The sequence below is a fragment of the Urocitellus parryii genome, chromosome 7, assembly GCF_045843805.1.
Source record: "Urocitellus parryii isolate mUroPar1 chromosome 7, mUroPar1.hap1, whole genome shotgun sequence".
In the NCBI taxonomy this organism is placed as follows: Eukaryota; Metazoa; Chordata; class Mammalia; order Rodentia; family Sciuridae; genus Urocitellus; species Urocitellus parryii.
Genome location: NC_135537.1, coordinates 158,138,407 through 158,150,554, shown reverse-complemented (window position 1 = coordinate 158,150,554; position 12,148 = coordinate 158,138,407). Strand labels below are relative to the sequence as shown.

General features: G+C 56.8%; 1 protein-coding gene across 30 annotated transcripts in view; it reads left to right on the top strand.

Annotated features, from left to right (window-relative positions):
* Cacna1g (calcium voltage-gated channel subunit alpha1 G) overlaps positions 1-12,148 on the top strand; it is a 62,775-nt gene that overhangs the window by 13,366 nt on the left and 37,261 nt on the right. For 29 of the 30 annotated variants that reach the window (XM_026386921.2, XM_026386915.2, XM_026386910.2 and 26 more), the window contains exons 8-9: positions 251-1,034; positions 2,320-2,696. In XM_026386921.2, the coding sequence (XP_026242706.2) occupies positions 251-1,034; positions 2,320-2,696 (1,161 nt within the window). The remainder of the gene's footprint in view (positions 1-250; positions 1,035-2,319; positions 2,697-12,148) is intronic. The other variant, XM_026386919.2, reaches the window with a different exon arrangement.

Here is a 12,148-nt window from a genome sequence, read left to right as displayed (position 1 = left end):
GACTGTCTCTGCATTAGCTGAGTAATCTGCGGCGACTTCCTTGATCTCTCTCTGAGCCTCAACTCCCTTACCACTCGAATGGAGAGATTTTTAGTAGCATCATCTCCCAAGCTTGGCAGAATAAAATAAGATCATTCTGGGAAAATCATGGAGCCCGAGACCTGTGGTGTCGAAAGTTCCCTGTGTGGTGGCTGGCATTGCGATTCCCTTTTCTTCAGGACATCTCCTCTTCCTGTCCCCACCCCTACAGGTGGGCTCCTTCTTCATGATCAACCTGTGCCTGGTGGTGATTGCCACGCAGTTCTCGGAGACCAAGCAGCGGGAAAGCCAGCTGATGCGGGAGCAGCGTGTGCGGTTCCTGTCTAACGCCAGCACCCTGGCTAGCTTCTCTGAGCCGGGCAGCTGCTACGAGGAGCTGCTCAAGTACCTGGTGTACATCATCCGCAAGGCAGCCCGCAGGCTGGCCCAGCTCTCTCGGGCCGTGGGTGTGCGGGCCGGACTGCTGAGCAGCCCAGGGACCCTCAGGAGCCAGGAGCCCCAGCCCAGTGGCAGCTGCTCTCGCTCACACCGCCGCCTGTCCGTCCACCACCTGGTGCACCACCACCACCATCACCACCACCACTACCACCTGGGCAACGGGACACTCAGGGCCCCCCGGGCCAGCCCAGAGATCCAAGACAGGGATGCCAACGGGTCCCGCAGGCTCATGCTGCCACCACCCTCGACACCCACCCTCTCTGGGGGCCCTCCAGGGGGTGCGGAGTCTGTGCACAGCTTCTACCATGCCGACTGCCACTTGGAGCCAGTCCGCTGCCCGGCACCCCCTCCAAGGTCCCCATCTGAGGCGTCGGGCAGAACTGTGGGTAGCGGGAAGGTGTACCCCACTGTGCACACCAGCCCTCCACCAGAGATGCTGAAGGAGAAGGCACTAGTAGAGGTGGCCCCCAGCTCCGGGCCCCCCACCCTCACCAGCCTCAACATCCCACCCGGGCCCTACAGCTCCATGCACAAGCTGCTAGAGACGCAGAGCACGGGTGAGAACGCTGGGCTGGGGCTGGGTGGTGTCCCAGAGAAGACTAGGGCTCTGGACTCAGAGGGACCGGGGCTCAGATTCCCAGGCTGCTTCTTATGGCCCTGGCATCTTCAACCAGTTTCGTCACTTCTTTGAGTCCTAATTTTCTCATGGGTTAAAATGGGGACCGTAATGCCTATATTGTAATGATAACAGCTGCTGTATAATGTGTACCCACTATGCGCTCTGCTCTATACTGTTTGCAATAGTATCTAACCACTGTTGTCCCAGTGGTATGCGTGTCACCTGCTTGGAAGACCAGGTCCCTTTGGATCCTCTGAACAGTTCAGATGATAAGCTTGAATAGGGTCCCCATTGTATGCATGAGATAAAGGAGGCTTGGAGGGATCTCATGGCTTGCCCAAGGTTGTTCCGTGAATGAAGTGCAAGCCATCCAACTCTGAAGCCCGTGGAGAAATGGTGTGTGACTGTGCCCCATGCCAAGTCTCACGTCCTCTCCACAGAGAGATCCCAGGCAGGAGCAGCAGGTGCTTGGAGCTGCTGGTCTGATGGGTGGAACACCTGTGTCAAGGGGGAGTGAGACAGTCACCACCTGTGGGTGGGTCCCTCAGACAGGGGTGGTCTCTCCAGCCACCTGCCTCCCTGCAGCTGCAGCCAGACACACATGAATACGTGTGTCTGGTGTCATGTGTGTCCGGTGTTCATGTGCACACAGGTGTCTGACATGTGTGGGTGATTTTTTTCTGGTGTATTATGCACATGTGTACAGGGGTCTGGCATATATGCACTGGGTGGTGTGAGTGTGTGTTCTTGTGTTTGGTGTCTGTACATGTTGTATTGTGCAAATAGCATGTGCATAGTGTGTGTATGAGTGTGTACATGTAGGGCACATGTGCACATGTCTGGTGTGTGTGGGGACGAGTGTATGTGTTTGAGTGGGTCTCAATCCCTTGGAGGGGTGTTGGTACAGACCTGATTCAAGCTCCTTGCTGAAGGCTTCCAGGACATAGAAGCTGTACAGGACCCCAGAGGACATCAAGGCCACCTCTCTGCCTGAACCCTAGGACATTCAGCAGTACCATCAATGGGCTGCTGTTGACATGTGGGGCACATTGTGTTCAGGACTGCCTGTGTTGCGGGGCACTCAGCACCCCGGCCCACTGAATGCCCGGCATCCTCAACACTGTGACAACCCAGCCTTCCTCCCTCACTTAGTGCTTCCACCAACGGCAGGAGAGCCCCAGGTGAGAGCCCTGCTGCTTCTGACCTCTGCTCTCCTATTCCAGGCGCCTGCCAGAGCTCCTGCAAGATCTCCAGCCCTTGTCTGAAGGCAGACAGTGGAGCCTGTGGTCCTGACAGCTGTCCCTACTGTGCCCGGCCGGGAGCAGGGGAGCTGGAGCCTGCCGACCACGAGGTGCCTGATTCAGACAGCGAGGCTGTTTATGAATTCACACAGGATGCCCAGCACAGCGACCTCCGGGACCCCCACAGCCGGCGGCAACGGAGCCTGGGCCCTGTCACAGAGCCTGGCTCTGTGCTGGCCTTCTGGAAGCTGATTTGTGACACTTTCCGGAAGATTGTGGATAGCAAGTACTTTGGCCGGGGAATCATGATCGCCATCCTGGTCAATACCCTCAGCATGGGCATCGAGTACCATGAGCAGGTAGGAGTGGGGGCCAGGCTGGCTCCTGCCAGCTGTGTCTCTTCTCTCTAGGGCCCCGTCACCTCCTCCTGCCTCCTGGGATTTGGTTCCTCTCTTGGGCTCCATTCCTCTCCATGCTGCTAGCCTGCAGGGAGGATGGGAAGAGGGACATGTAGTGATGTGCAGGGACCCTGGAGGGTGACTACCGTGAGTGCCACACAGTTTCTGAGTGTGGAGGTGGCCCAGGCAGGGGCAGGTGTATTCTGTCTGGGAAGGCTTCTCAGAGCAGGCTGGCTTGATGTGGATAGACAACGAGTTCTGACTGGCATGTGGGGAAAGACAGGTCCCTGGAAGGCATTTGGGACTTTGGAGAAGGTGTAGCAGGCAGGGGCAGTGATAGGGGGTTCCCAGCATTCACCTAGCTCAGTGGGTACTGGTGACTGATTTGAGGCCAGCCTGCAGATGGGAGTGAGGAGAGGCCTGGTGGCTGGGCCTGGGGTCATGCGGGGTCATGCAGGGAGCAGTCTTGGCCTGGCCTGGGGTCAGGAGGCTGGCTGTGAACCAGGGTGGCTCTAGGTAGATGACAGTGCCCAGCATGGCAAGATGACTTGAAGCCAGAGCATCTGAGATCTTGTTCTGAGGAGCGGGATGTTTAGTCAGGAGGAGAGGAGGCTCAGCGGGGACTGGCGAGCTGTCTTCAAATATTTGAAGGGCTGTCATGTGGAAGAGGGAGCAGGCTTCCTCCGTGGGGCAGACGGCTGTGAGCTGTGGGATCTGGGCTGAGGGGAGGAAGACGTTCTCCCTCTTGGAGCTGTGCAGAGACAGAGTGTGGCCTGGGGGGACCCCACTGGCCTCTACCCCACACATGTTGGGCTGCACCATGGGGCCTCACAGCTGGCTGGGCTTCCTCCCTCAAAGCCAGCCCTTAACCTGGCCCTTAACCCTTCAGACTGGTCCTTCAAAAGGAGAGAGGCCAGTGGGCAGGATCCTTCTGTGCCCTTCTCTCCTACTGTCCTCTTCCAGGTGTTGGTGCCCCCTGGGGCAGTGGGGAGGGACTGGGCCACCTTCCCTGGTTGGGAACAAGGGAATTTGCCTCCCCACATCAGGGGCTGAGGCATGAGGGGCCTGAACCAGCACAGCACACCATGGAAGGGGCTTCCTGACCAGGTGGGACCTGGCCAGGGCAGGTGGGCGGGTGTGGTGGTGCAGGCACAGGGCGAGGAGGATTCTGGGTTAGGACTGGGGAGGAGGTGCAAGCTGGGGCTAGAGCAGACAGGAGGGTGTTCACCTTTCAGGAGAATCAAGCCCTCTACCCCTCTGACCTCTGCCCCGCAGTGTTGCAAGGACTTAGCTCTTACCTTCAGCCAGATGCACCCCCGCCACCCCCCACCCCATCACCGTCGCATCACACTGGCTCTGGCTGTCCTTCCTCTTGCCTCAACATCCTGGCCCCCAGCAGCTCTGTCCGTTTCCTACCCTATGGAGGGGAGGCGGGGGGTAGGACACTTCTGTGGTGCCAGCAGGTGGGCACGCATGGCACCATGGTGGGCGTGTTGTGTCTGGGCTGCGTGGGGCGTGGGTGTATGTGCACATGCTGACTCTGCCAGCCTCCCGGGGAGAGGTGCTTTGCTCTGCCAGGCGGGTAGGGGAAGCTGAGGTGGGGCCAGCATTTGCTCCTTCTGGGACCTAGGTGGTGGCAGCCCATAACCTCTCCTGACTCTGGCTCCCGTGCCTACCTGAACCTCAGTCTTCTTTGCCTCACCCAGTGCTGGCCATGGTCAGTTCCCTCCCCAGGGGGCACATCCTCCGAGTCCCCAGTCCCTCTGGGGTGTGCACCCGGCAGGCTCTCCCAGCCAGATGCTTGCTGATGGAGGTTTTGATTGCACTGGGAAGAGGCTGAGTCACAAGACTGAGGGCATGTGAAGCCACAGCAAGAGAGCTTTCAGTTAGATGTCAAGAAGGATGCCCCTCAGAGAGGAAATAAAAGCCATCAGTCGGGGTGCCTGCAGCATCTCCTTGCCCAAGTTCCTGAGGAAAGTGAGGGACCGCCGTGGTTTCTGCTAACCCCCTCAGCAGCGGGGAGGGCTTCCTCCGTGGGAGCAGTATGTGGTGGAGAGAGGAGGACCTAGTTGCCGAGGGCCCCATGGGGTGAGTGGGAGTCCCCAGCAGGCTGGGCAGATGACTGACTGCTGCCCGGCAGGCTCCGGGGCGGGGGTTGAGAAAGCCCCAGAAGCTGCCATGGCCCTGTGCTCACAGGCACTGCGGCGTGAACGTCCCGCCATCTGGGCCCCTGAGCAGGCTGGAGGGGGTGCCAGGGACAGGAGGGAAGAGATATGTGGAGCTGAAAGACAGGGACACAGAGGGGGCTCAGAGCGGGAGATGGGGAGACAGGAAGGAGATGGAGACCTAGGAGGAGGGGGACTGAGAAGACAGAGACAAGGGAGACAGAGAAGTGGAGGGAAAGACAGAGTCACAGACAGATGGAGGCCCAGAGACGGAGACCCAGGTGCAAAGGAGGACAGAGACAGGGCAGGAAGGGGGAGACGGGGACTCCGAAGGCGCTGACTGCAGGAGAGGTGGCTTCAGGAGGAAGAGCTGAAGGAGACAGGGAGGGAGGCCGAGGGAGGCCGATGCGATGGAGGCGCGCCGGCCGGGGCTCCTGCTCTCCCTGCAGTGCTCTTCATGAGACGATTTCATCCATTGATCCTGGTATCGATTGGATAGGGGGACACTGAGAGGGGGTTGCTAAGTGTGCCCAGAGACAGATCCCCAGCCCTCTCCTCCTCCCTAGGTCCCATCCTCTCCGATCCTCTCCCAGGGCCACCTGCTTTACCTGTCATTCCGTTTCCCTGTCAGGGAGGATGATCTGTCTGGTGGTGGCAGCCCATAACCTCTCATGACTCTGGCTCCCCAACCCCACCCTCTCCACTTGCCTCTTGACAGAGGGAGCACCACTTTGTCATACCCCACCCTTTCCAAGGTTGGCCCCATGCTTCCTTTGCCCCTTAACCACCAACTGGCTGAGAGCTGGCAGAATGGGTATGCCCAGGGGACTGGTGAGAGGGACAAGGATGCAGGATTCCGAGGAAGGAGCAAGAACATAACTGGGCTTAGAAAGTCTGTGAGCTGACTTGCTGAGCACAGGTGTGTTCCCAAGCCCCCAGGAGGCAGTATGTGGCACCCGTCCATCAGCCATCCCTGTGCATATGAGCTGGTCTAAGCAGTAACATGCGGATAAATGTTTAACATCCAGCCCTCAAAAAAACAAAGCAAAACAAAATCTGGGTGCAGTGGTGCATGCCTGTAATCCCAGCCACTTGGGAGGCTGAGGGCAGAGGATTGCAAGTTCAAGGCCAACCTGGGCAATTTAACAAGTCTCATCTTGAAATAAAATTAGAAAGGGGACAGGGGATACATCTCAATGGTAGAGCTCTTGTCCTGTGTGTGCCAGACCCTCGGTTCCAGCCCTAGTGCTGCAAAACGAATTCATTAAACAAACTCATCAATTGATTATATGACAGTTTAAAAGACAAACCAACCTTGATGTGTAATGTTCATCAATTTCCATGGTGCAGATGCCCCCACCATAGCCATTTTCCACCTACCAACATGTCCCCAGATGTGAAACTGGGAAGAGATGTACTCGGAGCTGTTGGAGGGACAGGTTGGGTGTAGTCAGTGAAGAAAGGAAGGCAGGACACAGGACAGGTAGGGCCAGTGGCACCAGACACAAAAACTAAGTACAAGTCTTCAGAATGTGTGCGGCACGGGCTGGGGATGTGGCTCAAGCGGTAGCGCGCTCGCCTTTCATGCGTGCGGCCCGGGTTCGATTCTCAGCACCACATACCAACAAAGATGTTGTGTCTGCCTATAAGTAATAAATATTAAAATTCTCTCTCTCACTCTCTCTTAAAAAAAAAAAAAAAGAATGTGTGCGGCACTAGATGGGAGTTCAGATGGACAAGTGATGAGAGGTGAGATTGGAGGAAAGTCATGTCTTGAGAGGCCTAGGCAGCAGTTTGAATTTTATTCTGAAGATGCTAGGTCCTCTCCCTGCAGTGAAGACTGCGCAGGGGGGCTTTACCACTGAGCCACATCCCCAGCCCTTTTTATTTTTGTTTTGAGACAGGGTCTTACTAAGTTGCTGAGGCTGGCCTCGAGCTGTGATACTCCTGCCTCAGCCTCCCGAGACATTGAGATTACAGGCATGTGCTACTGCTTCGGGTAGATGAGAGGTTCTCAACAAAGATTTAAGCAGGTCAAACATCAAAAGTCCTCTGGAAGCTATGTGTGGAGTAGAAGGAAAGGAGGGGAGAAGAAGGTAGGGGGCCAAGGAAGACTACTGAAGTGGTCCAGGCAGTTCATACTTTATGTTTTTCTCTGGAGGTGGAGAGGAAGGGGTGAGGGGAGGTAACAGGCAGACTCAGCCCCAGTTAGCTATTTGGGGGAAGAGAGCAGCAAGGATAACTGTCAGGTTTCTGCCTAGAGTTGAAGCATGAGGCTTGAGCAGATTCAGGCTGGGGGACATCCTGGTGCCATGTCCAATGGGATTGGAAAAGAAGTAGTCTTGGAACCTGTCTCCCACCTGGGGCTCTACTGGAGCAAGTCCCTTCTAGGAGGACAGGAGGGTACAGGATGGGGTCTTGGGGGCTCAGGCACTTCCTAATCATCCTCTTTCTGGCTCTGAGTCACAGCAGGGGTTCAGGTGCTACCCTTGTATTCTAGAAGAAAGATGAACAGAGGGAGGGAGGGTCCAAGGTAGATAGCCTTGCAGGCCAGGAGAGGACAAGGTAGGGGACAATTCTGCTCACTGCTCAGATTCTGGGCCCATCTTGTCACTCCAGATACATGTCTAGAGGTTTCTATTTATAAATGAGGTTGGCAGTTCACTGCCAGGAAAGCTGGAGGTGGGGCGGGGGTACCCAGATGTGGTAGGTCTCAGCTTTTTTTTTTTTTTTGCACTGGGGACTGAACCCAGATGCACTCTGACACTGAGCCATGACACCAGCCCTTCAAAAAATTTTTTATGTTTTAAAATTTTGAGACAGGGTCTTGCTAAGCTGCTTAGGGCCTAAGTTGCTAAGGCTATCCTCAAACTTGCAATCCTCCTGCCTCAGGCTCTCGAGTTGTTAGGATTACAACTAGTGTGTGCCACTGGGCCTGCCCAGGCCTCAATTTTTGAAGGGAGTTGCAGATTAGTTTTTGATCCCACCGAATATTGAGAAACTCTCTCCCCAGAACACACACATGCAGATACCCCATGTGGGGCCTTTGAGGGAAAGGGTTCATAGATGCCTTCCACTCAAGCCTGTCTTTTGGCTTCCAGGTAGAGGAATTTGGGGCTGGGAAGACCTAGCCCCCACTAGGAGTCTCGGGGGTGGGAGCAGGAAGGGTGCTGTTGCAGAGGCATCTGGTTGAAGGGTGCTTTCATGCCTTGGCTCCAGGCTCCCCGCGCCCCACAAGGGGTGCACATCCTGAGCACGGCACACTAGAAGAAAACACTAGAATGTCAGAGGGCTGAGGAGCAGAGCCAGAGCCCCCAAGAAGTGTGGGTTCTAGTGGAAAAGTCTGTCTTTTCCGTGGACCACTAGTGCCAAACGCCATAAAAGGCACGCTGGGGATGGAGGAGAGGTGCTCACCCCCAGGTGAGGGGTTTGAAGTGTCTTTGTGAAGGAGGTGGCTTTCGAGGGAGGGCTGGGGGGATGAGTGGAATTGATAGCTGGGGGCAGGAACGGAGAGGTCTAAGTGGAAGGATGAGGGGATCTTCTAGAAGCCTGACCGATAAAAGCACCGGGTGACTTGGCAAGAGGGGTAGGGGTGACAGTGACGTGAGTCCAGCCTAGCAGTTGAAGGAAGCCAGAGCTTCCAGTAGGTGCAAGCTGCATTGGGGAGGGGGGGCTGGGGACTCTTTCTACTGTTGAGATCAGAGGCAGCGAGGGCCCTAAGGAGAATGAGGGGGTGAAGAGGCCAGCAGGCGGGCTCTGGGGGCCTGGGCAGCTGACTGTCAGGGAGGGAGGAAGGGCAGGCCTGAGTCCTAGATAACCCTCATGTTCCAGTTCAGAATATCCAGGAATGGCGAAGGCAGGAAGCTGGGGGCCAGAGCAGGTTTGGAAGAAGAGGTGAGAGGGTTTGTTTTGGAAGTGCTGAGTTTGAGATGGCTGTGGGCCATGCTGGGAGGGATATCAGGCAGGCCTTGGCTCTCTGGATGAGAAGCCTGGGGGTTTGGAGGGAGATTGTTTAGTGTCCTCTACACCCCAGTGACAGCTGGAGAGTTGGGAGTGGGGGTGATGGTGGAGGGAGGGCGCCAAGGGAGGGGTGGGGGGAGAGCGGGCTCAGACTAAGCCCTGTGGAATGTTGGCCCAAGGGGAGAGCAGAGGGAGAAGAGCCCCAGGAGAGGCAGGAGGTAGCTGCACAGGGTCAGGGAAGCCAGGGGAGGCCAGACACAACGAAGGAGGGGCCGGCACAGACAGATACTGTCAAGGTGTCCACTAAGAGGAGGGCAGAAAAGATGGCCTCTGGAGAGAGCTGGCATGATGGGGCCCACAGTTCAGGGGTGTCCGGGCCTGGACTCATGCAGGAGGTTTCTGCATTTCAGCAGAGAGGAAGGAGGGTGGAGAATTGGGGGGTAACTGATAGGAGGGACCCTGGGGGGGCAGAAGATCAGATTCTGAGTGTAGAGGGGCAGCTCCCTTCCAGGAGAGGATGCAGGTCTCAGAGCAATGGAGCAAGAGACACAGTGGGTGGAGGCTGGGGCCTGGGAAATGGGGAAGGTTTGGGGCAGCTCCAGGGGGACAGAAATGGAGACCCGGAAAGGTGGGAGAACAGAGAACTGAGTGCAGGCATAAAGCAGCCCTGGGGCCACCCAGCAGGCTTCGCCTGTCCAGTCAGCAGAGCTTCATCTGCGACTCGTATAGCCATGCTCAGCAGTTCTAGAGCTGCAGTAGGGAAGCCGTAGGCGTGGGGACTTACCTGGCCCTCTGAAGTCTGCGCCGAGGGCAGCCTTTAGATGGTCCACCATGGGCTCTAGTTTAGAGGTCGTCCAGGTTGGTGCAGGACAAGGCTAAGTAGCAGGGCCTTGGGCTGGCTGTCTGGAGGCTGAGCCAGACCCTGGGACGCTGTGCCTACCTGGCTTGTGTGTTAACTAGAAGAGCCTTTGGGGTCCTGGGAGATGGTGGGGAGGGGTTAAAGCCAGCCCTCAGCATTGCCCCTGGTTAGGAGTCACTGGGAGCACAGTGACATTGAATGGGGCACAGTGGGCATGAGGGTACTAGAGGAGGTGTCTCAGAGAGGCCAGGTTCAAAGCTGAGGGGGAAAGAGCAAGTGCAGGATGAGACCTGAGAGACCCTCTGGGAACCTCCTGCCACCCAGGTGTCCCTGACTTCCCACACCTCCTTGAAGGCTCTCCTCCTGCTTACTCAGTGACCCTCACCCCATCACTGCAGCCCATCTGGACCCCCTCTGCTGGGGGTGGGGCAAAGTGGGCAGCAGGGCCATCAGAAGCAGAGGTGAGGTGAGGTGAGCCGAGGAGTCCCAGTCGGGGAGCAGAGATTTCAGGCTCAGTGGAGCAGGTGGAGCTGACAAGATGGGAGATGGAGGTGGCACTTGAGCAGGGGTAGGGTGCCTTGTCCCTGCCCTCTCCCCAGCTCTAGCAAGGCTTGTTTACCCCCTTATGCTTTTCTGTGAAAGGCACATCACTGTCATCCAGAACTGGTTCTCAGCCTCCTGCCTGGACCGCTGCAGTGTCCCCTAATTGGTCCTCATCTCTCCCCTCCAAGCCATGCGCATCCTGCCACCACTGCGGCCAGATTAATCTTCTTAATGCCAGGCTTTGCACATCTCCAACCCCCCCACCCGGCACCCTGAGCCTCAATGGTGGGACTGTGGGTAGCAGAGGCAAGTCCAGCCCGAGTCAGGGAGCAAGGCCGTTCTGTCTGGGCCCTGCCAGCCCTACATCCCTGTGCCCCACCAGCCCTTTTCACCTTCTGGCTGGGCAGACTGCTTGATCCTGGGTCCCGAGTCCTCCCAGCACACACCTCTTTCCCTGCTCCTTTGCCACGACTGCCCCCAGCTAGAGATGCCTTCATAGGCATCCTCCTGCCTCTTCCTCCCCACTGGCCCGCTGACCTCAGCTGCTGCAGGAATCCTGGTTTTAGACACTCTGTCCTGTCACATCCGAGGCCTGCTATGACTGTCACTGCCCGTGGGGCCACCGAGCTTGGCCCCGGGGCTGCAAGTTTCACAGATCGTAACTGCCGTGCCCTGCAGAGCAGCCTCGTGGTGAGGTGGTGTTACTCTGTTTAACAGAAGAGGCCACTGGAGATCTTGGGACTTTCCAAGGTCACACAGGTGGAAGTCTCAGAGTTGGCAGGCCTCCTGTGTTCAGGTTCAAACCCACCTTTGCATTAAGAATGTTCTGCACACAGAGGACACTATAAAGGTTAACCAAAGGAGCTGCCGTGAGTCCAGGAGCGTCCTGGAGCTGGGAAGTACTGAGCACTTTTCCTGGGGCCACAGTTGCTGCAAAGTGATAATCTGAGTGGAGGGTAGTTGGGGGGAGATGGAAGCAGGGGGTTTAGAGTGAGCACCAGCACAGAGAAGCAGCCCAGGGCCTAGTGCAGAAGCTCAGGCTGCCTGGCCTCAACTCACCCAAGTGCCCAGTGGACCTTGACTTCTGTGAACAGTGGGAAGGACACCACCTAGACCCAAGAAAGGATTTCTGAAGCTGGAGAGAGTCAGGGAGTGGAGGCTGGATTCAGATCCTCTTGTGTGCAGTCTGGTGTGTGTGTGTGTGTGGGGGGGTGTCTTGAAGGCAAAGGTGTGAAGAAAGTGCAAGAGATTCAGCTGAGTACCTTTTTCAGGGAGCCATGTCCCTCCATCAAGTTCCCATTCCTTTAGGAGCCTCAGTTTCCTGGGCTGTCAGAGAGGCTCACATCCCTCCCTCATTTGGTTGAGAGTGTGGAGGAAATTAAATCCTGGGAGGAAGGTCCTTAGCCCAGTGCAAACCATGGTGGGTACCAGCAGGAACTGACTCTGCCTCTGCCCCTTCCAGGCGGCAGTGGCTGTAATTATGGCTGTGGTCCCTGGGGCAACCATGTTGCTAAGATTGTGACTCTGTGTCCTGTCCTGCATTTGCAAAACGTTCCCAGTCTCCAATTTAGTAACTTGGACAGATCTGGCTGTCTGGGTGGGGGTTGGGGGCAGGCTTTTTTCCAATGGATCACTGGGTCTTAGAAAGGAAGCATCATAGCCCTGAAGTGTGTGAGGGAGAGGTGGACAGGGCCGAGGGAGTGTACCTGGACCCCTCCCACCTGTCAGGAACCCCTGCTTCTCTAGAGCTGCTTTACCAGGTCAGGTAGGGGCTTCAGACTTTGCTGCCATCTTTCCCGGATGGGGACCGATGCTGCAGGCCCTAAGGGCTGCCCCGCACCATCCTCAGTGAACCTGTCGTCAGCGTGCAGGTGAGCAAGGTGTGC